The 26,968-nt window shown below is 42.8% G+C and overlaps 1 protein-coding gene across 3 annotated transcripts; it reads right to left on the reverse strand.

The window, feature by feature from the left end:
• LOC112258825 (choline transporter-like protein 2) lies at nucleotides 1–26,559 on the reverse strand. Of its 3 annotated transcripts, none has more exons than XM_024433440.2 (22): nucleotides 10,674–11,084; nucleotides 9,136–9,184; nucleotides 8,953–9,026; nucleotides 8,685–8,769; nucleotides 8,446–8,530; nucleotides 6,856–6,966; nucleotides 6,575–6,635; nucleotides 6,246–6,372; nucleotides 6,071–6,154; nucleotides 5,834–5,946; nucleotides 5,541–5,672; nucleotides 5,176–5,275; nucleotides 4,922–5,014; nucleotides 4,717–4,801; nucleotides 4,298–4,560; nucleotides 4,064–4,158; nucleotides 3,791–3,894; nucleotides 3,548–3,621; nucleotides 3,379–3,449; nucleotides 3,139–3,227; nucleotides 2,919–3,003; nucleotides 1–962 (listed from the first exon to the last, which is right to left on the reverse strand). In XM_024433440.2, the coding sequence occupies exons 1-22, from the start codon at nucleotides 10,705–10,707 to the stop codon at nucleotides 856–858; spliced, it is 2,121 nt and encodes a 706-aa protein (XP_024289208.2). In that variant the 5' UTR covers nucleotides 10,708–11,084; the 3' UTR covers nucleotides 1–855. The 3 variants fall into 3 exon arrangements, with proteins under 3 accessions (XP_024289208.2, XP_024289207.2, XP_024289205.2); XM_024433439.2 differs by lacking the exons at nucleotides 1–962; nucleotides 10,674–11,084 and adding exons at nucleotides 1,273–2,293; nucleotides 26,401–26,559; XM_024433437.2 differs by lacking the exon at nucleotides 1–962 and adding an exon at nucleotides 1,273–2,293 and having other exon boundaries at nucleotides 10,674–11,089.
• Between the last annotated feature and the right edge of the window lie 409 nt (nucleotides 26,560–26,968).

The following is a 26,968-nucleotide window of genomic DNA, read 5'->3' on the forward strand; positions in this document are numbered from 1 at the left end:
TAAATGTACAAAAACAACTTTTATTTTAGTTTCAGAACTCCACAGGCACTTAAACAGATCCACATACACAACCCATATTTTCCCCTGCTTTCAGCCTCACACCATCTTAATACATTTCTTTACCACTCATTCCCTGGCAATTATAACAGAGAGCAAAGCATTGACGTTGAACAGCGGGTTAAAAAAGGGGCTACAGTACTGTATTAATGGCTTTGGTAATGACAAAGCAGAGAAAGTATTGCAACAAATATAAAGTAGATACACAATTTCAAACAAGTATAAAATGTATGTCTTAGTACTGCATGTATTAAACTAATTGCATAGGTTACATACAAAAGTGCAGCTTTATGTAAATGTATAAAATACTTTACTAAATAGATCAGTTCTGTGCTCACCTTCATGTAATACACTCCAAGTAATATTCATAACAAAGCATGCTCATAACACACTGGTGTACAGCTGGTCTGATTACAGTAACATACAGCTATATTCAATAAGAACCACATTTGGTTGCTGGTTTTTGAAAATGAGGTCATCAAAATATACTTAAACAGAAAAAAACTATGATTTCATCCAAACCAAATAACTGAATGAAAATGGGGGGAAAAAACATCCTTGTAAGAAGCAATTTGCATGCAGCATTAAAATTCCATTTAGGATTTATACGCCTCACTCGACCACAGAGGATGGCAGCGATTGTTTGGACTTATGACAACAGATTGCCACATAGGTACTGGATGAGTGACAGCATGAGGTCCTTGGCCAACCCAGTCTTTAAAGCATACTCCACTATATACAATTACACACCTGTACACACCAGAGCTTTTGCTCTTCTCCACACCACATGGGAGAGCTCTACTCTGCTGGTTCAGGCTTGTTCTTCTTATTCAGGACTTTGAGGAGGCGGTCAGACATCAGGTAGGGTCTCTCCGCACTGCCATCATTCCTCTCCAGGTCCTCCACTGAAGAATCAAGGAAAACATCATGAGACAAATATGAACATTATTTCAAAAGGAAAAACTTGAACATTGTTACATTTCCAAGCAGGGGCCAGATCAGAACCAACTTGTGATGGATTAGCAAAGCTTCAAGGTTACGCCAAGTTAAACAGAAGTGCTTTAAGTCATTTAACATGTCATCCTACAAAACATATAATTGGCCTGCTTCTGACAGAATTGGTAAAGCTTGCCTAGTCAAACCCAAAAGGAAGTTTGTTACCTTAGCTTGTTCCCCATCAACACAATGCAGAAAGAGAATGAGGAGGAAGACAAATAACAGAAAGACTGGCAGCTTTAATCACTAGCAGACATACTACCAACATGCACAATAGCACAAGAGAGAGAGAAAAGAGAAACTGCATTCAGTTAATGCTCATAGATCCTAGGAGTCTCCAGGGCAGTGCATCAAACAGACCTTGCTGACAGGCAAATATTTCAAGGCAATGAGGGATCTGATTGCATTGCTTTACAGAACAAAAAATTGAGTCGTTTCCCTCACAAGCGGAACTAAGAAATACATTTCAGTATATACAAAACTACATATGGCTTTTATAGATCATTGAAAAGATCACATTTTAATAATGCACTGATATCAGTAATACTAATGATGGAAGCATTGCAGAGATCTTTTGAATGCTTTAAGTGTAAACAAATGTGATATCTGTAGGAGGTTCAATACATCAGACCAAAATGGATAGTTAGTCAATTAGGCACATTGTTTCCTATGGCTGACAGTGTTTTCCTTCTAGCAACAATGTAAGAACTGCAACATGTTCACTAAAACATCAGTGGAATTCCTAGCATTGTTTATGGGTCAGTGTCTTTTTTCCAAATCAATGAAACAACTATCATTTGCCAACTCCAACCATTAAGAGCACAATATATATATATATATACACACACACACACACACACACACACACACACACACACACTTCTATAGGGAGAAGGAAAGACACTGGTCAAGCAGTTGACTTGTCCAAATTCAGGCCTTGATGTCAATCTACCAATCATGAACAGTAGTAGCATGCCCATTTCTACAAGACAGATCTGCAGGTGGAGATCTCGTCCACAGTGTCTTTGCTATGACTACTCCTAAACGTCCTGGTCTTTCCCCTGCATCGGCGGCTGCTATTGTTTCAGCTGGACGTGTTGGTCATCTGGCTGATGTGGCGAGGACTGGGTTGGCTCCTCGGTCTCCTCCACAGCCTTGTTCTCCGACAGAATGTCATGGAGCGAAGCTGACATGTAATACGGTCTTGCCAGAGAGCCATCATTTCTCTCCAGGTCTTCACCTATGTGGATGTGTGTGTGTGTGTGTGTGTGTACACGTGTGTGTGTGTGTTAAATGGGGTCAAGGGATGGTTGATTGGAAAACAGGATGATGAAGGTGAAGGGTGGCATTAGTAAGGGAGATGGAGGAAAACAATATGAATTGAGAAGGGAGAGAAAGAGAAAGTCTGTCAAAATTCCCAGCAAAAGCACCCATTCGCATTTTAAATTAATAGATCAACACCTAAACTTCCCCATTGTCTGCAACCAGCAAGTTAACACTAGTCCTAGATAGCTGGGTTAGGATCAATAACTTAGCAATAAAGCATTATGAAGAACACCAGAATATCATCATGCAATTCATCATTAGTGGCAGCCCAACACCATTAGCAGTGAAAGAGGTCATGAAGAAAGGGAGAGGTCACCGTTTCAGGACAACATGAACTCTAGACACATTGGGACATCTTTACTTCAAAACATGCCATTTAGTAAAGCTTTGAGATGTAAAAGAGTTGCCAACACGAGGCAGCCATTTCCTGAGTATACTGTGTGCACCATAATCCTTTACCTTCTCACCACTGGTACCTTGTGTTTGTGGGGGAAAGACCATGCGTAAAACAAGAGGGGGATGGTTCTACTGTTACTCACAGAAGCAGAGGAAGAGTGTGTCCACACACATGGCGTACACACTGAAGAAGCCGTGGGCAATAAGGTAGGAACCAACCACCACTGTCTGAGGAGAGAAACACACTCCAACCATTACAATACATAACACCGTAGGTTACACTCAGCTACATTTAAATCATAGATTAAACTACATGCCTTTGTGCATAACCCACCAGACCCGGAGCATGGCTATGCTACTCACCAGGATGGGAACCCAGTAGTAGTGGAGGTTGGGCGCTGTGTTCTCAAAGGCCTTCACCCTCCCAGAGAAGAAGAAGAACGCAAAGATTCCTGGGAAACAGGACGGAAGAGTTCTCTTCCAATAGCACAACTGGTTGTCAACAATGAAACGTAATAAAACTAAATACAATCATTAGAAGACTGGCCGTACTGAGAGCGTGTTATTGTTCATCATGTTTCCTGTAGAAACAGCCTCACTTACCCACAAGCCCCACAATGAGGAGTTTGCCCAGGAACAAGAGGAAGTCTGTCACCTTGTCCAGGACAGCTACCCTGCAAGGTCAAACAGTGATACGTTGTGATGGATCATAGTCCATTTTATAAAGTTCATTAAGTCAACACAAACATTAAGAGACAGCACACTCACTCACCTGATCATGTTCCTCATAAGGAGGAAGAAGGCATCTTTGGCAGACGTGCAGAAGTTCTTGCCATATATCGCCACCTAGAGGCAGCAGACTCAAATTCATAATCAAGCATAAACCAAACGTTCTCCCACAGTTAACATTGACAGATGATCCTGGTGACAAAGCTCCTCTGAAATTAATTATATCCAATATGACATGCATTTAACTGGGGGGCATAGCAGGTGCACAAACAGGTAGTACACGAACCATAATGTAGGCATTTCTGTTGATGAACTTGATGAATTTCTCCAGGCACCAGAAGCAGCACTTGAGACAGCACAGTAGGAACTTTGTGCACTTATTTTGGGTTCCTTTAGGGGAGAATAACAGACAGTAGGGCAGAACCAATCAGAGCCAACACAAGTACTAAAAAACCCAACATTCATACACAGCTAGTGTAAAGTATGATGAGGGTATACAGTGACAGCTGTGTTAATATCAACATACCGTAGTACTGCTAATACAGGATCTATGGCTCACCTTGTAGCTTGTGGTCAATGTACTCCAGCAGAACCCTGATGATCTGGATGATGGAGAGGATGAGCGAGCCAAACGCCAGGGAACCTGTGTGATACCTGAGCAGGGGAGTGAGGAGATGTCACTAACCAACCTTATTAAATGGCGCCAAGATATCCACATATGCAACAGACATCATGTACATATCTGAACACCCAACTTGGTTAGGAACAGGAACGTAAACAGTCACACACACACCTGAGTGATCTGCCAAGGGATGAGAAGATGGGGAAGGCAGGCATGTCGTCAGGCTTGACCAAGGCCCAGTAGTAGGAGGCAAAGGCCCCAGCCAGGGTCATCTGACCCAGTGCTGTCACAAAGTTGGCACACCAGAAGAACAGGAAGACGTTGTAGAACTGCAGGCCAATCAGGTACTTGTGGTATACCGTCTCTCCACCGTAGAAGGCAAACAGACACTTGGAGTCTGGGCACTCCGCCTTCATACTGGAGGTGCTGAAGTTCTGGAGGAGACAGGTAGAGAAGAATCAACAGTTGACATTCTATCCATTGTATACACTTTTATCATGGAGGTGATCGATGATTCAATGTCTCTCCAATTAAGATCAGGCTGTTAGATGGTGACATATTGCATGGGCTAACGGAAAAGCAGGACTCACAGCTGGCTCGCAGATTTTCCTGGAGTGATCGCAGGCCGTCTCATTGAACACCTTATAGATGGGCTGATTGGAGGTGGACAGGAACCTGGCCAGAGGCTGTCAAGGACTAGAATATGACCCAGAGAACTACAAATCCAATCGTTCAGAAGAACATGTTGAGTTACTCAAGCCTATGAGTAATTTTTATTCCAAACATGAAGGATACACAGCGGTCACGGCCCAGTAGGCGATGACAATGGATAGGAGGGCAAAGGTGAACAAGGGGTAAAACAGGGCTGACATCACATACCCAATGGCCCTGTAAACAAAACATCACAGTTTAGCACTAGAAAGGTCTTATCCACCATCTATGTATTACGCCCCCATTTAAACCACAATGATCTAGCATTCAATGATCCATTTCCCATCCAATCCCATTAGAAAAAGCTGTAAGTGCAGAGAACACTCCCGTTTCCTGACCTGCTGGCTTCTTTGATGAGAGCGATAGCGATGAGGATTCTATTCCTGAGGAAGATGAGCAGCAAAATGATGACGACCTCCACAATGGCCAGAATAATAACTAAAGAGAACGGGAGAGAGAAAAGGCATAAAAACAAATGGAGAATGCAGTTACAGCCATTTATACAGGAATCCTAGTAGTCCTTAGTATCAGTTTATGCTTGCAATAACACCGCAATGCATTATATCTAAGGGTTTATAAAAGTTACCTGGCTAACATTGATCCTGCTTCATGATATACAGTAGAACTCTAATGTATTGGCCCAGGTGTATACCTCCTGAACCACACTAGCTGTAAGGTTGAGAGGAGGTTAGTGGGGACTTACTGAAAGCCAGCCAGGTCTGTCTGATATGCAGGTACACAGAGAAGTCTGTCTGGAAGCCCAGGTCCTTTAGAGTGACATTAGAGCCTGCCTCTGACTTCAGGCTAACATACTCCATGGAGCAGTGGAAGATACCTGTGGTGCGATACAGAGCATGGCCACAAGAGGGAAGTACAGCATTTCGATAGAGAGATGGGAAAGGGACACAGGAGACGGCTTTGTTGATTAGAGCGTTCATAGAGACATGAACATTAAGAAACAACTAAAAATGGGACTTCTGTTGAACTGGTCTTTACCGTATCCAATGACCAGAATCACCATGACGATCATGACCCAAACCATGATCCCAGCCAGGAAGCGCAGGAGGACGATGAAGAGGAGACTGATGAGCATGGCAATCACCAACCCTCTGAACCCCGACACAAAAACAGACGATAGTGGCTACATAACTGACTCTTTGCTGATCAAGTGCTTTGGAATTCAGTGTGAATGCATTACTACACAATAGTGTCAAAGGGAAGATGCTGACTTACATTAGGATCCAGTACCAGGACTGGGTGTAATCCTCAAAGATCTTCATGGCCACTTGTCGAGCTTCAATGACCACTGTGGCATTCCTATAGAAGAAAATACAGTGACCAATGCTGATTGTAAATGTAGCCCTATCACCCATCACAGGAAAACATCATGCAAATTCTATGGACTCACTTGACCCCCGCCACCAGATCTTTGGCATCTCTAATGTTCCCCTCCCCATCATCAAACTTAGAGTTATTTCCCACGGTGATCTCCCCTCCCTTCTTCTGGCCCAGGGCAGGGAAGCACCTACGGGTGACTGGAGGAAGAGGAAGGGGCGTGAAGGAGAAGACACAGGACAATGGGGGAGAGCAGTAAAACAATGTCTTTCACTTTTTTCAAATTCCAGAAATGGGGAGGATGGGCTGGCCAGATGGAAGGTTGGGGAGTTTGACTCAGAGGAACGGAAAAGGGGCAGGTAGACAGGATAGGGGAGCAAAATAGACTAGGGACATACTTACAGGGTTTACTTGGCGTCAGCATGGCAGGACACAGGCCAGAACTCAGGATCTGTGTTACAGTCTAAAACACACATGAACAATCAGCACTTAGTATCTCAACCATTGGTGCGGCAATGTATTTTCAAAGTTTGAATTGCTCACACTAAATTGCCACTAGGCACACTATTTTTGTAGAACAAAACACTGTCACATTCTTGACATTTTATTGACATTGTCATCCATGTTGATTTTGGAAAACTACTACGCCACCCATCTCAGAATCCTCTTCACATGCTACTCACCAGCCCCTCTAGACCCTCCTTGCAGAAGTTCTTATAATACTTAAAATCCTCTTTATTGGTGTAGGCCTTCAGGAGCGTCATGAACTTATCAGGGCATTTCTCCACACACATCTGATGGCAAAAGAAATGTATTATCTTGGCTCATGCCTTACAAGTGCATAGGCATACATACAGTGCCTTGCGAAAGTATTCGGCCCCCTTGAACTTTGCGACCTTTTGCCACATTTCAGGCTTCAAACATAAAGATATAAAACTGTATTTTTTTGTGAAGAATCAACAACAAGTGGGACACAATCATGAAGTGGAATGACATTTATTGGATATTTCAAACCTTTTTAACAAATCAAAAACTGAAAAATTGGGCGTGCAAAATTATTCAGCCCCCTTAAGTTAGTACTTTGTAGCGCCACCTTTTGCTGCGATTACAGCTGTAAGTCGCTTGGGGTATGTCTATCAGTTTTGCACATCGAGAGACTGAAATTTTTTCCCATTCCTCCTTGCAAAACAGCTCGAGCTCAGTGAGGTTGGATGGAGAGCATTTGTGAACAGCAGTTCTCAGTTCTTTCCACAGATTCTCGATTGGATTCAGGTCTGGACTTTGACTTGGCCATTCTAACACCTGGATATGTTTATTTTTGAACCATTCCATTGTAGATTTTGCTTTATGTTTTGGATCATTGTCTTGTTGGAAGACAAATCTCCGTCCCAGTCTCAGGTCTTTTGCAGACTCCATCAGGTTTTCTTCCAGAATGGTCCTGTATTTGTCTCCATCCATCTTCCCATCAATTTTAACCATCTTCCCTGTCCCTGCTGAAGAAAAGCAGGCCCAAACCATGATGCTGCCACCACCATGTTTGACAGTGGGGATGGTGTGTTCAGGGTGATGAGCTGTGTTGCTTTTACGCCAAACATAACGTTTTGCATTGTTGCCAAAAAGTTCAATTTTGGTTTCATCTGACCAGAGCACCTTCTTCCACATGTTTGGTGTGTCTCCCAGGTGGCTTGTGGCAAACTTTAAACAACACTTTTTATGGATATCTTTAGGAAATGGCTTTCTTCTTGCCACTCTTCCATAAAGGCCAGATTTGTGCAATATACGACTGATTGTTGTCCTATGGACAGAGTCTCCCACCTCAGCTGTAGATCTCTGCAGTTCATCCAGAGTGATCATGGGCCTCTTGGCTGCATCTCTGATCAGTCTTCTCCTTGTATGAGCTGAAAGTTTAGAGTATGTATTTATCATCATTAGTCATTTAGGTCAACATTGGATCATTCAGAGATCCTCACTGAACTTCTGGAGAGAGTTTGCTGCACTGAAAGTAAAGGGGCTGAATAATTTTGCACACCCAATTTTTCAGTTTTTGGTTTGTTAAAAAAGTTTGAAATATCCAATAAATGTTGTTCCACTTCATGATTGTGTCCCACTTGTTGTTGATTCTTCACAAAAAAATACAGTTTTAGATCTTTATGTTTGAAGCCTGAAATGTGGCAAAAGGTCGCAAAGTTCAAGGGGGCCGAATACTTTCGCAAGGCACTGTAAATAACATGGCGTTCAAGAACGTATCAACTGAAAACAAAGGTTCAGGTCACCTGTGTGGTTGGACACTGAAACTCCAGCAGCACCATGGGACTGGCACACTTCATGATGTTGAAGTAGAACAGCAGGGGCTTCGTCCTACAATACAAACACAACCAGTTGTTCAGAGAACAGGAGCAGGTTAAAGAAAGTGAATGCCCAGGGGGGGAATGATGGAGACAATCAACACATGAGTGTTTGTGATTGTCTGTTATGTATTCCACCGTGCATGAATGGTGAGGGCAGAACTTACTCCAGAGGTGTGCCTGCCTGCCCACAGAACTGTCCTCTGCTGTCTGTGGGGTAGATCACCTTCCTGGGGTCTCCTTGGGACCAGGCTAGGGGAGAAGGGAACCATCAACAACAAAGAAACAATCAAATACCAGGCATCTTTAACACACAGACATGCTTTAGGTGAGCAGCACTCAGAGACATACCTAAGGGCATGACTCAGGGTATACCCAAGTCCTTAATATGGGGTCAGTTAAGCTTGTTTGTGCCTACAGGACACATTTACTTACCAAGAATTCCCACTGCAACATAGCCCAGTATGCAAATAATGAAGAGGATGCAGCATACAATGTCAGTGCAGCCCCTAGAGTAAAGAGAGAGGGAGACATGGAAACGTTATGGGAACAATCGTTTTTAGATGTGAATTATGTGCTGTCCTGACTACAGTGTGGATGAACTGGCAATCCTCTCACCTGTTATAGATGGGGCCTTTGAAGGTGGGGTCATACTTTTTTGGTTCACCTAGATGGAAAGAATGCAAGTATTGAAACAAACAGTAGGAATACCATTTCAGATGGTAAATGGCTTGCAGCGTAGAGGTTAAATGAAAGTGTACACACTGCAGGGCTGTCAGAAGACATTTCATAACCAAGAAGCACTTTGACACTGTTCCATGTGGGGGCGTCTGCCTCCTAGTTATACATTTCATGGGGTAAACAGAGTGGATTGCCCACGCGTCGACATTCTGCTCCCTTTACTGTAGGTCAGATGACTTTTCCCTCGGGGCAGACACCTGGCAACCTGACAAATTCCTCTGTAGTGACTAAGCAGCCCTTGCAGCATGAGAACCTGCAGTACCACAACACAGTCACCAGAGTTCAGCGACTCTGTGTGAGCACAACCTATTCATCAAATCACATTTTTATTGTCACATGCTTCATAAACAACAGGTGTACACTAACAGTCAAATGCTTACTTGGGGGTCCTTTTCCAACAATGCAGAGTTAAGATAAAATATAAAAATGGTGGCACAAGGAATAATACACAGTGAATACCGAATAACAATAACGAGTAAAAAGTAACATTGTTATATACAGGGAGTACCACTACCGAGTTGATGTGCAGGGGTACGAGGTAATTGAGGTAGCCATCTACATCACAGGTGGTTGGTGGCACCTTAATTAGGGAGGACAGGCTGGAGAGGAATGGTATCAAATACATCAAACATGGTTTCCATGTGTTTGATGTCATTCTATTAGCCATTATTATGGCCATTAATAATGCAGAGCAGTGGTCAGGGTGCTGTTGCAGCATGCATTATAGTGGGCCTGCTCCCAGAGAACATCAATCCACTGGACACAGCAGGTCCACAAGCACAGAGATACAGAGTCTGGATGTTAAAGTGTTAAATGGGCATAATCAGCCTGAGATGCCCTTCAAAGACATGGTGGAAACAGCCTGCCGGAGGGAGTGTAGGCTGGAGCAACATGCAGGAACATTTGCCCAAAACAGTGGCTGATGCATTTATATTTTATCAGGGCTGAAAACAAACAATGTTGCCTGCCAATTTTTCAGCCCAGTCCTTACACACACACACACACACACACACACACACACACACACACACACACACACAATGCAGCAGCATTTGATAGAGAGAAAAGATTGACACAATGTTCACTTGCATTTCTCCACACACCTGTATAATCAGCAGGTTTAACCCACACCCATTCTCAGTCATGTTGTCATAATGCCGATACTAGAGGTCTAGTTTCACCCAGTGTCGCTCTTCTCTAGAGACAAATTACACCACCCATTAACAAGTTCCCAACTGACAGATTCATTAAAACATTCAAGCAGTGAGAAAAGCTCTCTCACTTCAAGAACAAACTTAAGCTACAACCAAACCAGCAATCATAAAAGACACAAACAGCTTTTCATAAGGTTGAAAACGGTCAAACCACATAAGCTCTAATGAAACTAAAATCAAGTAGGAGCAATTAGTAGTTACCATTCTTTCCGTAATAGGGTTGCTGCTCAGGCATCTTTAAATTCCTTTCTGGTAGTCAACTTCTAAATGACTGGAAAACTCTCCCGCTTTTTCTTCAGCCCTTTTCTGCTTCACTTCCTTTTCCTGCCAACTGGTGTGTTTAAGAAAGTGAGAGCGACAGGTATTGTGGGGAGAAACTTGTCCGACCTGTCAAGAACAGCTCTGAGCACACCCCTGTTCCTCAGAGTCCACCCACTGCCCAACCCCCCAACAGCTGCCTAGCTCAAATCTCTGGTCCACCTGTTCCTTTCTCTTTCCCCTTTTCCCTCCACACAGAGCTCTTTTTGTCTGTGTTTCTCTCACTCTCTGCCTTTGTTCCTGGCTTTCTCTACCTCTTTCACACTCTCTCTCTGTCCCCAGAGTTTGGTCAGGTAGCTCACCTACAGGGAAGGGTGGAAGCACAACCAAGGCAAAATGGGTGGAGACAATTCCTCGTTTTTCACAACACTGACTCTCCCCTCCCCCTCTGTGAAAGAGCTGCTGGATATCCTTGTGGATCCCAAGCAAACTACACAGGAGTGATTAAAAGCATGTGTTTGGGGAAAAACAAAAATCTGTTGTGTGCACTGGAGACTGATGAGACTCTGGTGGGCTGGTTATAATACTGGATAGATGAGCGCTTTAATCAAGCTCTCCAGCCGTGAAGCTATTTTGACTGTCAAATTAACACCAAGCTATATTTTGATAGCTCTAAAAGTTAAACAAGGTATCTTAATTGGCAATTCTGATATTTTTCCACTAATTGACCTTTTGACGAATCAGATCAGCTCTGAAAAAGATCTGGGCCCATTGTTGGTTCTAACAAACTCAGCCTTAAGATGCTTTGGGAAACCGGGCCCTGGTGTGAAAAATCTGATGTGGTTGTTCAAAAGACCAATTTGTGGAAAAAATATCAGAATTGGACTGCCTGTGTAAACACAGCCTTTTTAAAACTTTTTTCTAACGGTCACTTCTACGTTTGAAAAATTATTGTCACACCAGGGCTGCTTTCAGTATGTTTTTATGTTCTGGAACGTTCAACTGAACGGCCAGGTTGGGGAATGCTGTATCATGGCCTCTGCCCTTTAAATACGTCACTCATTGCATCAAGGCATGACTCGCCACACCCACCAAATGGGAGCAAATGTACCTCAAAGTCTGTTCAACGTACAAACCGTTTCTGCAACGTAGCAAACGTTCAAAGCAAACTGAGCGCACCTCTGTTGAATGGAGTATTCACAAGGTGCATTCAATTCAAAGCTGCTCATTAGGAAGTTCATTATAGGCTAAGATTGTCTATTATAGTGACAAGATAAACATGTGACCGCTCTAACAATGGAAATACATATCCTCAAAGATGGAAGGCAGGCAGGAGGATGGACCATTCCAGCCAATGAGAGGGCAGATAAGCGTGTGCACAACTGGCCATAGAGATAGATAGAGGACTCATCCTTGTATCTGTGCCATTACACTGTAGTATCTGTGACAAATGGCATCTCCATTTTAAGGTAGTACATTTTCTTATTCTTCATTGGCTGATTGCTTCCAACTCATAGGAATCCCCACCCAGTTGACTACTTTAAAATGGTGGAAGTCCTCAATGGCTAAATCAATCAGGGCTTGACATTCACTTTTTTAGCCAAGTAGGACAGATTCTTGTTAATTGTCCGAAAGCTCAAGTCACTTGTAACCACCCCCCCCCCAAAGCCAAAAAATATGACTGAAAATGTTTTGTATTACACAAGTAACCACAAAATAATGTATTATTATAACTGGTATTGACAATGGAAGGCTGCTGGTCTGATCCCATGTATTATACAGTATCTCCTGGCGTTGTGGCCTTGAGCAAGGCACTTAACCCCCACAAAGTAAAATACGCACCAGAGTCAGCTTATCAAGGCCCTGTTGAGCAGCTGATTTTTTGCAATGTGCTGTGTTCAAGCAAGGCTGGAGCAAAAGCCTGCACACCCAATAGCGCTCCTGAAATCTCCTGTAGCATGATTGGCCTCCCTGCAACAATACAATTACAACCAAATACTTTTTATGTCTTTATAAAATAATTCCCTCATTTAGTGAACCAGAGATCAAATGGCTAAGGTGGGTGAGGTATCTAACTAAGATGTTTATCTATTTATAAGGTTCAAATATTCAGTGTTCAGGGGAGATCTTGACAGAATAAGAGTTACTTGTCAATAAACCTAGTCTAGGAATATTCCTGTAACTTTGTCAGAATTACATGGGCAGTATTGACATTTTGAGCGCTTGAGAGACGGTTTTACAACCGGAGTTTGCAGTATTGGTTTCATCAACTGTGCACCCGTATCAACTGCATGTCAGCTATTTGCGATTATACACGAGTGCCGGTGGAAAGTTATTTTAGGACATTGGACATGACAATGACACTAATACATGCTAAAAGCTAGATAGTTAATGACTGATATGATTTATTTAAGTGTTATACACCTACCGGTGCCCAGCCCAACTAGCGAGTTAGCCAATTCAAAACATATTGTGTAGTTTGGCTGGTTATCCAGTTAGTCTGTTGTATATCATTATTTTACCTGCTGTGCAAATATCTCTCTCTCCCTCCACTGGCAATGGCCCACTGGAACACAGGTGATACACACACCATGACTTTTACAGGACTTTCATTGCTGACCAGAATTTGCTATAACTGGGCAAATAACTCACTAACTAGTAATAAATATCAACAAATGTGCACATGCTGCTGCTTTGATTTCAGAAACGCATCTCGCATCTCGCAACTGCAAGATGTAAAGGCCTGTCAATGCTGGTCTATACTATGCTCAGCAGCATACCACCCTGCATACCACTGCTGGCTTGCTTCTGAAGCTAAGCAGGGTTGGTCCTGGTCAGTTCCTGGATGGGAGACCAGATGCTGCTGGAAGTGGTGTTGGAGGGCCAGTAGGAGGCCCTCTTTCCTCTGGTCTAAAGAAATATCCCAGGGCACTAGACTGTCCTGTGTAGGGTGCTGTCTTTCAGATGGGACATTAAACAGGTGTCCTGAGGTCATTAAAGATCCCATGGAACGTATTGTAAGAGAAGGGGTGTTAACCCTGGTGTCCTGGCTAAATTCCCAATCTGGCCCTCAAACTGTCACCTAATAATCCCCAGTTTACAATTGGCTCATTCATCCCCCTCCTCTCCCCTGTAACTATTCCCCAGGTTGTTGCTGCAGATGAGAATGTGTTCTCAGTCAACTTACCTGGTAAAATAACAGATAAATAAGATGTGCTCTGCTGAGATTGGGAGGACAGTGTGCAACACATTGCATCCGGAGTAACCTAATGTTTGATATTGTGATTGTTTTTTACTTGTCCATCTGGACAACTTAAATCTATATTCTTCTTGTCCGACAATTGTTTTACTTGTCCTGGGCAAGCGGACAAGTATTAATGTCGAGCCTTGTCCATGATGACTCCTCGATCTATCTCTATGAGAACATGCACAATGCCGATATAAAGTCAGGTTTTTTTTTCAAAAGTTGCCGAAATGCCATGTGCGTCCACTTATCAATGCCTTCGTAACAACCCAACCATTATGAAACTTCTATTCGATCAAATAAGCAAATTAGCAATTTCATTTGGCCACACTTGATTGGATAGAGCATCTACAGACTGACTATCAAAATAAACCTTACATTTTTTTTGTTGACCAAATTCAAAACTTTCAATGACCTCCATACGAAAATACCTCACTTCGTGGGCTTATTTTCATGGACATATTTTGGGCTGAATAAACCTCCCGCTTCGCCTATTCCTCTTTGTTGTATCCAGGTGTGTCCTCTTAGAGCCATTGCATGTCATATTCATAGGTGTTTTCTACCCTCTTGTGGGAACATGACTGTATTACATTGGGTGGTTTCACCCAGCTTGGCTGGATATCCCCCTATCCATAACCACATCCTGTTGTGCCATTTCCTTTGCTTTCATTGGGTTTGCACGCTAGCGGGATATTAGACTACTTTTTATTAAAAAACATTTAGCAGTGAGCAATGAAAAGCAATATTTATACCAATTCAATTTAGATTGCCTTTGTCTGAACTAGAGGTCGACCGATTAATCGGAATGGCCGATTAATTAGGGCCGATTTCAAGTTTTCATAACAATCAGATTATTTTTTTTACACCTTTATTTAATCTTTATTTAACTAGGCAAGTCAGTGAACACATTATTATTTTCAATGATGGCCTAGGAATGGTGGGTTAACTAGTCCAACGCTCTAACCACCTGCCTCTCACTGCACTCCACGAGGAGACTGCCTGTTACGCGAATGCAGTAAGCCAAGGTAAGTTGCTAGCTAGCATTAAACTTATCTTATAGAAAACAATAAATCAATCATAATCACTAGTTAACTACACATGGTTGATGATATTACCAGTTTATCTAGCATGTCCTGCGTCGCATATAATCGATGGGGTGTGTATCGTTGCTCCAATGTGTACCTAACCATGAACATCAATGCCTTTCTTAAAATCAATACACAGAAGTATATATTTTTAAACCTGCATATTTAGCTAAAAGAAATCCAGGTTAGCAAGCAATATTAACCAGGTGAAATTGTGTCACTTCTCTTGCGTTCATTGCACGCAGAATCAGTGTATATGCAACAGTTTGGGCTGCCTAATTTGCCAGAATTTTACGTAATTATGACATAACATTGAAGGTTATATTAATGACATAAGCCTTGTATTTTTGTGTGTTATTATGTTATAATTAAGTCTATGATTTGATAGAGCTGTCTGACTGAGTGGTGGTAGGCAGCAGCAGGCTCGTAAGCATTCATTCAAACAGCACTTTTGTGCGTTTTGCCAGCAGCTCTTCGTTGTGCGTCAAGCATTGCGCTGTTTATGACTTCAAGCCTATCAACTCCCGAGATTAGGCTTGTGTAACCAATGTGAAATGGCTAGCTAGTTAGCGGGGTGCGCGCTAATAGCGTTTCAAACGTCACTCGCTCTGAGACTTGGAGTGGTTGTTCCCCTTGCTCTGCATGGGTAACGCTGCTTCGAGGGTGGCTGTTGTCATTGTGTTCCTGGTTCGAGCCCAGGGAGGAGTGTGACGACCCTCCCACTCTGTCTGCTGTATTCTCTCTTTGTTCTTGTTTCCTTATTAGGATGCCGGTGGGCGGAGTTGGGAGGGCCGTCAACTACATGGGAAACACCTGGGCCCGGTGTCTCCCAGGATAAATACACCACTTCCCCATTCATGGAGGAGACTCTCTCCATGCAGACACCTTTATAGATTTTGTTGTGTTTCTTGGTGGTTTTTGGGTTGTTTGCGTTAGCATCTTTCAACACACTGCATTATCACATTCATGCATGCAAAACACTCACTTACACTACTGAAGACTGATTACACACACACCATTGTATATTATACTTAGTTACTTTATTTAATAAATATATATTTTGTTACTTCTTATCTCCACGTTGTCTCCCTTTTGTTACGGGCTTTGAGCCGGTTCATGACAGGAGCGAGGAGAGGGACGGAAGCTATACTGTTACACTGGCAATACTAAAGTGCCTATAAGAACATCCAATAGTCAAAGGTTAATGAAATACAAATGGTATAGAGAGAAATAGTCCTATAATTCCTATAATAACTACAACCTAAAACTTCTTACCTGGGAATATTGAAGACTCATGTTAAAAGGAACCACCAGCTTTGATATGTTCTCATGTTCTGAGCAAGGAACTTAAACGTTAGCTTTCTTACATGGCACATATTGCACTTTTACTTTCTTCTCCAACACTTTGTTTTTGCATTATTTAAACCAAATTGAACATGTTTCATTATTTATTTGAGGCTAAATTGATTGTATTGATGTATTATATTAAGTTAAAATAAGTGTTGATTCAGTATTGTTGTAATTGTCATTATTACAAATACATTTTTAAAGAATGGCCGATTAATCGGTATCGGCTTTTTTTGGTCCTCCAATAATCGGTATCAGCTTTGAAAAATCATAATCGATCGACCTCTAATCTGAACCCAACGGGATGCTGTGTATGCCGATAATAAAGACAGATTGTGGAGTATGTTTCATGATGAGCTGTGTTTGGAAAATGGGTATTGATGAGAAGCTTCTGTTGGAATCTCTCCATACTCTTTCCAGGCAGTGTAGTCACTTGCTTTGGCCAATGGGATAGTCTATGTCATTCTGGGAATGGCCAATTTTCCATTCATTACAAGTTAGTGAGAGAAAGCAAAGGCTCCCTCTGTCCTCATTTTCTGTAAGACCCTACTGGCCCCATTATTACAAGCACAGTAGCAGACTGTTTACAAGCTACCAGCATAAAATAGCAAATCAGTAACAGTCTCAACATCTCGATGGGCTATGCACAGGGAGGATATTTTACCCTGCAAGAGTTGGATCTCCACTGAATACATAATACAGGTATGACATGAATTCCCACATTTCAGTGTCACATTTTCTCTACAACTTCTCTATGGCTTGAGAAAGGTTTTTAAAAAGCTACAGCACATTAGGAACAAGAGCACAACATGGTATTCTGTTGGGGAAACATGGTGAGTGGGAGTGTGCTGTCAGGCCCTGCCAGCTTTATTCCATTTATGCATCCTTTCTTAAAGGGGTGCCTATGGCCTCAACTTCACTACATTCACTATCAGGACAAATGTTATTTGCTACATCGGTTGTTGTAATAACTTTATTAGAGTACACTACCATACCTAGATGTTTCCCAAGAATCTGCACAAAGAAATATATATACCACTGTTTCTCTTGTGGACAGAGAGCTCATTGTATAGTGTACTACACAAGGTCCAAGGCAGTTTTACTTCTGGTTTTCTTGAGCTTCAGGTATTTGCTTTGGAACTGTTCTAATGTTTCCTGAGTCGAGTTTCCCCTCAATATTATCCTTCCTACCTACCCTCTCCTCCTCTCACAGTAGAAACGACCATAAATAAGGTCAACCTTCCATTAAATGTTTTCTGTCCACCATGCCTGAATATATTGTGACTGTCATTCTGAATGTGTGTATGCACGTATCTTGAGAGAACAGAAATAATGTATTTCGTTTGGGACTGGTGAAAAGCACTGCACTTAAACAGTATACACTCATCCAATGTGCACTTCTCCTAATAGTCAACTATTATACAGAGCATTCGGAAAGTATTCAGACCCCTTCACTTTTTCAACATTTTGTTATCTTACAGCCTTATTCTAAAATGTATTCAAATGTTATTTCCCCTCATCAATCTACACACAATACCCCATAATGACAAAGCAAAAACAGGTTTTTCAAAATGTTTGCAAAAAAAACTGATATCACATTTACATAAGTATTCAGACAGCTCTAGGAAGAGTCTTGGTGGTTCCAAACTTCTTCCATTTAAGAATGGAGGAAACTGTGTTCTTGGGGACCTTCAATGCTGCAGAAATGTTTTGGTACCCATCCCCAGATCTGTGCCTTGACACAATCCTGTCTCGGAGCTCTACAGACAATTCCTTGGACCTCATGGCTTGGTTTTTGCTCTGACATGCACTGTCAACTGTGGGACCTTATATAGACAGGTGTGTGCCTTTCCAAATCATGTCCAATCAATTCAATTTACCACAGGTGGACTCCAATCAAGTTGTAGTGTAACGGTTTTCTTTAGGTGAAGTAGATGCGGACCAAAATGCAGCATGGTTGTTCATGTTCTTTAATTTATAAAGACACTACACATGAGAAAACTAACAAAAACAACAAACGTGACAAAACCTAAAACAGTCCTATCTGGTGCAAAACACAGAGAGAGCAACAATCACCCACAAACACACAGTGAAACCCAGGCTACCTAAATATGGTTCCCAATCAGAGACAATGACTAACACCTGCCTCTGATTGAGAACCATATCAGGCCAAACATAGAACTAGACAAACTAGACATGTAACATAGAATGCCCACTCAGATCACACCCTGACCAACCAAAACATAGAAACATACAAAGCAAACTATGGTCAGGGTGTGACAGTACCCCCCCCAAGGTGCGGACTCTGGCCGCAAAACCTGAACCTATCGGGGAGGGTCTGGGTGGGCATCTGTCCGCGGTGGCGGCTCTGGTGCTAGACGTGGCCCCCACTTCACCGTAGTCTTAGTCCCCCACCTTGTCTGCTTCCGTGGCCTCCTAGCCACGGCGACCCTACTTAATGACCCCACTGGACTGAGGGGCAGCTCGGGACAGAGGGGCAGCTCGGGACAGAGGGGCAGCTGCTCGGGACAGAGGGGCAGCTGCTCGGGACAGAGGGACAGCTGCTCGGGACAGAGGGACAGCTGCTCGGGACAGAGGGACAGCTGCTCAGGACAGAGGGGCAGCTGCTCGGGACAGAGGGGCAGCTGCTCGGGACAGAGGGGCTCCGGCGCCTCTGGGCTGAGGGGCTCCGGCAGCTCTGGGCTGAGGGGCTCCGGCAGCTCTGGGCAGAGGGGCTCCGGCAGCTCTGGGCAGAGGGGCTCCGGCAGCTCTGGGCAGACGGGAAGCTCCGGCAACACTGGAGAGGAAGGCTCTGGCAGCGCTGGACTGAGTAGCTCTGGCGCCTCTGGACTGAGGGGCGGGAGCTCTGGTAGCGCCGAACAGGCGGGAGCCTCTGTAAGGATGAGCCGGAGAGACAGCCTGGTGCGGGGGGCTGCCACCGGAGGGCTGGTGCGTGGAGGTGGTGACGGATAGACCGGACCATGCAGGCGCACTGGAGCTCTTGAGCACCGAGCCTGCCCAACCTTACTCGGTTGAATGGTCCCGGTCGCCCTGCCAGTGCGGCGAGGTGGAATAGCCCGCACTGGGCTATGCAGGCGAACCGGGGACACCGTGCGCAAGGCTGGTGCCATGTAAGCCGGCCCAAGGAGACGCACTGGAGACCAGATGCGTAGAGCCGGCTTCATGGCACTTGGCTCGATGCCCACTCTAGCCCGGCCGATACGCGGAGCTGGTATGTACCGCACCGGGCTATGCACCCACACTGGGGACACCGTGCGCTTCACAGCATAACACGGTGCCTGTCCGGTCTCTCCAGCCACCCGGTAAGCACAGGAAGTTGGCGCAGGTCTCCTACCTGGCTTCGCCACAATTCCTGTGTGCCCCCCCCAATAAATTTTGGGGGCTGACTCTCGGGCTTCCATCCGCGTCGCTGTGCTGCCTCCTCATACCAGCGCCTCTCCGCTTTCGCCAGGCTGAGCCCAGGGTCCTTCTCCGTCCAATTCGTCCTCCCATGTCCATTCCTCTCGCTGCTCCTGCTGCCGTTTCTCCTGCTGCACCTTGGGGCAGCGACACTCCTCTGGCTTGGCCCAGGGTCCTCTCACGTCGAGGATTTCTTCCCTAGTCCAGAAGTCCTTATTACGCTGCTCCTGCTGCTGCCCGTTACCATGCCGCTTGGTCCTGTTGTGGTGGGTGATTCTGTAACGGTTTTCTTTAGGTGAAGTAGAGGCGGACCAAAATGCAGCGTGGTTGTTCATGTTCTTTAATTTATAAAGACACAACACATGAGATAACTAACAAAAACAACAAACGTGACAAAACCTAAAACAGTCCTATCTGGTGCAAAACACAGAGACAGGAACAATTACCCACAAACACACAGTGAAACCCAGGCTACCTAAATATGGTTCCCAATCAGAGACAATGACTAACACCTGCCTCTGATTGAGAACCATATCAGGCCAAACATAGAACTAGACAAACTAGACATGTAACATAGAATGCCCACTCAGATCACACCCTGACCAACCAAAACATAGAAACATACAAAGCAAACTATGGTCAGGGTGTGACATGTAGAAACATCTCAAGGATGATCAATGGAAACAGGATGCACCTGAGCTCAATTTTGAGTATCATAGCAAAGGGTATGAATACTTATGTAAATAAGGTATTTCTGTTTTAAGTTTTAATAAATTTGCCAAAAATTCTACAAACCTGTTTTCAGTTTGTTATCATGGGGTATTGTGTGTATTGTTGTAGAAGTTTTTTTTATTTAATCCATTTTAAAATAAGGCTGTAATGTAACAAAATGTGGAAAAGGGGAAGGGGTCTGAATACTTTCCCGAAGGCACTGTATACCCCTGAGAAAAGAGAAGCATGTCATTCAGAGATATCGAAACTAGATATGGAGCCTTGTTGGTGGTTAGGGTAGGGAAGTGTGCCCTCTCTCCAAATATCTCTGCTGGCAAAAACAGCATCCTCTTTATGGTCTGGACTAGATGTCTGTACACTTTGGACCATGGTTCGGATTACAGAGCTACCAGGACACCCCCATAAATGTTACAAATATCAATGTTGGTCCAGTCCACTATTTTTAGAGTATCCCAAGACACAATTCCATCCATTCCATGTAATTCCATCCCTGCTCTGGACTTTAATCCTAAACAAAACTCTTCTGTAACAATGAATATCTCTGAATATAAGATGCTCCTGAGTCCTAACCATGTCCTCTTCTTCAGTTTCCACTTTCTGAAGCCTTCTGGATAAACAGGCCCATCTTCCTGAGGAGAGAGTGTCACCTCTACTGTCTGTCTCCCTAATTTACTCCAGTGAGAGACTCTGTCAGAGACAACAGACAGCACTGCACTTCACTGAAACAGACGCCCATTCATGTCTTGTCTTTGTTGTTTTCTCTATTGTGCTCAGAGCAGAGATAGATAGGCCAGAGCCTCAGCACCAACCCATTAGACAACATCAATTAGGTTACTTGGCTATGTTTTGATAACATTGACAAAGAAACGCAATTACATTCTCTAAAAGTCTGCTAAATGAACCTAATTTCCAAAATAGTGCTCTATTTTCGTACCCCTTACTCATGGCTCTGATTCAGCTACAAAAATATACAAAACCATGCAGAATTCCAAAGAATATAGTGGTTTTTCACCTTCCAAACATCCAGATGTGACAGACCAGACAGGCTGTGGGAGGGCAGCCAAGTCCAACAGTGATGACTACCAGTCAGGAAGAGGAAGGGCATGGCATACCACACAAATAGACGGGGCTTCCTAATAATTCAACATCACTATTACAGGAATTGATCTCTGCCACTTCTCTTCTCCTCAGGCCCCATGACCCTAATAACTTTCCCTAATAACTTAATCTAACACAGGCTGTCTGCTGTCTGAATGGAAACCAAACGTAACTGCTGTTGGGTTAATAAGTCACATGAGTCTGTTTGGACCAGACTTTGATCAAGCAGATTAAACAATAATAATTGGGGCTGGCAGGGAACACTATTCTCCTTCCCTAGGGGCATGCCACTGGACACAGACGTCAATTCAACGTCCATTCCACGTTGATTCAACGTCATTTCATTTAAATGTTGTGGAAACAACATTGATTCAACCAGAGTGTGCCCAGTGGGATGCCTGTTTATTCAATACAGTTGTTGAGTAAAGCGACAATGTGGGAAGTGATAACACGATGACAGCTGTTGTAATAGAAAACTGGACTTCAAATGTAAATGTTCATGAATAGCAAAAACTACACTATTGCTCCACTCTTAGAAAGAAAGGTGCTATCTAGAACCTAAAAGGGTTATTTGGCCGTCCCCATACAGGAACCCTTTGAAGAATCATTTTTGGTCCTAGGAAGAACCCTTTTAGTTCCAGCCAGAACCTTTTTGAGTTCCATGTAGAACCCTTTACACAGAGGGTTCTACATGGAACCAAAAAAAGTTCTACCTGGAATCAAAAAGGGTTCTACCTGGAAACAGAAAGGGTTCTCCTAAGGGGACAGCCAAAGAACCCTTTTGGAACTCTTTTTTCTAAGAGTGTAGCTAGACCTGGCCAGAGCTTGAAATAAAGATCAGAGAGACTCTGGATCAAGTTTCAAACCACTCTCCTAAATATGTCTTATAATTACACATAATCTAAAACTGCACAGGGCTGTAGGCTGTCTGATCCTGTCAGTTCCCCTGTTATTGAGGTTTCCTGATATGTGTTGGCCTGAAATTACTCCATGATGTGAAATGGGGATGACTATGTTAGATCACAGCCTAAACCCCACTGTATTTCTGAGGCAGTCCTGTTATACCATGAAAACCTCAATTACAACCATATGAACCCATCTACAACATTAGCACGTGGGAGAGTCGGGGTCAAAGGAATGTTGAGAAATGCTGAGGGAGATATTGAAAACCATTTCTTCATAAAAAACAGATACAATCTAAAACCAAGTGAGGGCTGTTCATTTCTGCACGGTGGTATCCTGTGTCAAACTCCCCATAGTTATGTTTTTTGTACATTGCCTTCTTATGTGAAACCCTGACAGATTTCCATGGAATGCAGAAAGACTTCACACGACTGCAAAACAAACGCACAAGGAACAAACAATGAAGAAGAAAAAAGAAGGGCCTCGGTCTACCAATCATCACACTATTTATAACCACACAAACACATAATACCTGATTATCACTAAATATGCTTCCAACTGGTCAGATTCCAATATATCTGCACCTCCATCATTATTTTCATTTAAGAGTACTACACCGAATTTGACAGTCATTTGGGAGAGTCATTTGTGTCACAATATAGTGCTAGAGGCCTTTAACCCCACAACTTTTCACAGAATGTCTTCAACTTTATTTCCTGCCAAGTCACAGCTTACTATTCCCACAATGCAGTTTGTTGTTCAACTGTCTTTTCTTCCCATCAAAATCTTGCTCTGGTGTTGACCTGACTGCTTGTTTGTATGAGGGTTATAACACATTCCTAAATCATGTATAGAGGGAAGAGGAAAACAGTGCTATACACAAAATAGTAGCCTATACTGAGGTTGTAAAATCTATTGTGCCAGGAAGAGAGGAAAAAGTATTGGATAATGAAAGAGAGGGTTTTAAATAATAAATGAATCATCATAAGACAGGCAGAGGGAGGAAAAGGCTGTGTGTGGAGGAAAGAAGAAAAACACAGCTTTCATATGGCTGGAGAGGGGAGACAGCTAACAAGTCAACCATAAATCTTGCCTTATCCCTCTTCCATGTTGTTCACAGGGCACTGCAAACCCCACATAAAACCAAAACACAAACAGTGAAAATGAGAAAATATGTCAGTGTTTCTACATCTTGTGGACAGTGTTGAAACTGAAAACAATATTTTAGCTCACAACAAAGGGTTCCAGATGTCTGTGATGCTGCGAGAAAGTCTACATTTTGAGCGAATCTCATTATTTCTTTCTTCTACTGGTTTCCACCATGCTTTGCTGAACTATAAATACAATGTTAGAACTGCAGGCAGCAGTAGCGTACTCGCAAAATGACTGGGTGTGCCACTACTTACACGTTTTGGGGGTATACAGTACCAGTCAAAAGATTGGACACACCTACTCATTGAAGGGTTTTTCTTTATTTTTACTATCTTCTACATTGTAGAATAATAGTGAAGACATCAAAACTATGAAATAACACATATGGAATCATGTAGTAAACAAAAATGTGTTAAGCAAATATATTTTATAGTTTAGATTCTTCAAAGTAGCCACCCTTTGCGTCGATGACAGCTTTGCACACTCTTGGCATTTTCTCACATGCTTTTCCAACAGTCTTGAAGGAATTCCCACATAAGCTGAGCATTTGTTGGCTGCTTTTCCTTCACTCTGTCATCCAACTCATCCTAAACTATCTCAATTGGGTTAGGTTGGGTGATTGTGGAGGCCAGGTCATCTGATGCAGCACTCCATCACTCTCTTTCTTGGTAACATAGCCCTTACACAGCCTGGAGGTGTGTTAGGTCATTGTCCTGTTGAAAAACTAATGATAGTCCCACTAAGCACAAACCAGATGGGATGGTGTATCACTGCAGAATGCTGTGGTAGCCATGCTGGTTAAGTGTGCCTTGAATTCTATATCAATCACTGACAGTGTCACCATCCCACCTCCTTCATGCTTCACGGTCTTCGCCCAAGCAAGACTCTTCTTCTTATTGCTGTCCTTCAGTAGTGGTTTCTTTGCAGCAATTCACCTTGAAGGCCTGATTCATGCAGTCTCCTCTGAACAGTTGATGTTGAGATGTGTGTTACTTGAACTCTGTGAAGCATTTATTTGGGCTGCAATTTCTGAGGCTGGTAACTCAAACTAACATATCCTCTGCAGCAGAAGTAACTCTGGTCTTCCTTTCTTGTGGCGGTCGTCATGAGAGATTCATCATAGCGCTTGATGGTTTTTGTGACTGCACTTGAAGAAACATTCAAAGTCCTTGAAATTTTCCAGATTGACTGAAGTAATGATGGACTGTCATTTCTCTTTGCTTATTTGAGCTGTTGTTGCCATAATATGGACTTGGTCTTTTACCAAATAGGGCTATCTTCTGTATACCACCCCTACCTTGTCACATCCAAACTGATTGGCTCAAGCACATTAAGAAGGAAAGAAATTACATAAATGAACTTTTAACAAGGCACACCTGTTAATTGAAATGCATTTCAGGTGACTACCTCATGAAGCTGGTTGAGAGAATGCCAAGAGTGTGCAAAGCTGTCATACTCTGAAGAATCTTATATTCTGATTTGTTTAACACTTTTTTGGTTACAACATGATTCCATGTGTTATTTCATAGTTTGATGTCTTCACTATTACTGTACAATGTAGAAAATAGTTGTTGTTTTTTAAATAAAGAAAAACCCTGGAATGAGTAGGCGTGCCCAAGCTTTTGACTGGTACTGTATATTTAAAGTCCAAATTACAACCATGGAGTCAGACTTTATCATTTTGGCAGAGGTTTGTCTACTCCAGCAGAGATTCTTGCTCATTTTAGGAAGCATAAATTAACTAATGTATTATGAGAACATATCTTCAAGGAAAAACATTTCCCTTACATGAACAACAATTGTTTGGATCCATTAACCTACCAACACCTTTATATTGCAGGGAATAGCAGGTTTTTGCTGACAATAGCTGAAACAATACACACAGTATCTTCTCTAAATTCAAATTCAGACCTACCATGAGGCATTTTTTAAATTAACTAATCTATATTTGGATGGTGTTCAAATTTCTGTCAGTACAAAGCTGGTGAGTTGTTCTCTAGTGTGCCATACCAGGCTGAGGAATGAAACAACTGGACATGCAAAGGCTGAGTAGGGACACTACAGCTTAACCCTAACAATCGTAAACTACATGTTTACTACTGATTAACTGAAAATGTTAGAGAATTGAAAGAAACTTCAAAGCCCACAGCCTATTTGAGAATCATATTGTATGATAATTTCAGATAGGCTACAGTATTTGCATACAAGTGTGCATTTATTGTATGGAATATTGTAGGCCCTTATACCACTAATTGCTCAGCAGTCTCATTGTTTGGCACAGGGATGAGACCTGGGCGTGGGAATGTGAGAGAGGCAACAACAACATAGGCTAATCAAATGCAATCTGTAGGATCGCCCAAAACAGAAGCAGAGACTATTACGCATGGAAATGATGGCTCGAATTGTGAGAGTCAATTTCCATTCGTCTATTCTCTGAAATGGAGACAGAGAAAAGTTGATTGAGTTAGGCTACGTCAATGGTGAAATCAAATATGTAATAGCCAAATGCTGAGTTAAATTGTTACATGCATCCAGCACACACCAATACAATGTTGCATTCCACACTCCAGTCTTCTTCATACATGAAAACGAAACTGTATGGGGCTAGTCGGCTAGCTATCCCAGGACAGTGAAAGCGCTGTTAAAGATATACGGTACCCTATATAAACTAAACAAGTTAACAACTTACCATACTTCGGTTTCTCACCCTCCAGTTCCATCATGAATTAGTGAGTCCACTTGTAAACTAAAATTGTAAGACTACATATATCATAATTTCCAGTCCAAATGATAGCCTACCGATAAAGTTACTTCGTTGAAATCCACTACAAATCTGAAGCAAACTCATAACATTTAGCGAGGCGTTACTTCTTGAAAAAGTTGACCAGTGGATGCCAACAAAACTTTGAATGACGGGCAAATATACGAATCACTGGACGTGGGTGTGAGCACGATGACACTGCTATTATAACGGTACGTCAATGTGACCATATAGCGTGCAGACAGTATAGCCTATCTATTTATCTTCATATGCAGAGCACAGGGACATGTTTTATACAGTATGATACAGTGTGTCAAGAAGAGAAGTTGCAAGATTTCCTAAAATACTAAATCATCTATGTCAGGACTGGAGTGGATGAACCGCTGTGAAAAGGGACTAGGAGTACGATACAGGTTAAGCCTACTTGCTCAGTAATTTGTTTTCTAGTTTATCAGATTAATTGAGCTACACAATAAATATGTAAGAACTGTGTTGG

This window comes from Oncorhynchus tshawytscha, linkage group LG09 (assembly GCF_018296145.1).
Source record: "Oncorhynchus tshawytscha isolate Ot180627B linkage group LG09, Otsh_v2.0, whole genome shotgun sequence".
Lineage (NCBI taxonomy): Eukaryota > Metazoa > Chordata > Actinopteri > Salmoniformes > Salmonidae > Oncorhynchus > Oncorhynchus tshawytscha.

Coding starts and splice junctions, on each gene's coding strand:
- LOC112258825 (XM_024433439.2), bottom strand. CDS start 26,434: ATGATGGAACTGGAGGGTGAGAAACCGAAGTATG. Junction 4,802..4,921: donor TACTGGGCCGTGACCGCTGT/GTATCCTTCATG, acceptor GCCTCTGGCCAG/GTTCCTGTCCACCTCCAATC. Junction 3,228..3,378: donor CCTCATTGTGGGGCTTGTGG/GTAAGTGAGGCT, acceptor CCTGTTTCCCAG/GAATCTTTGCGTTCTTCTTC.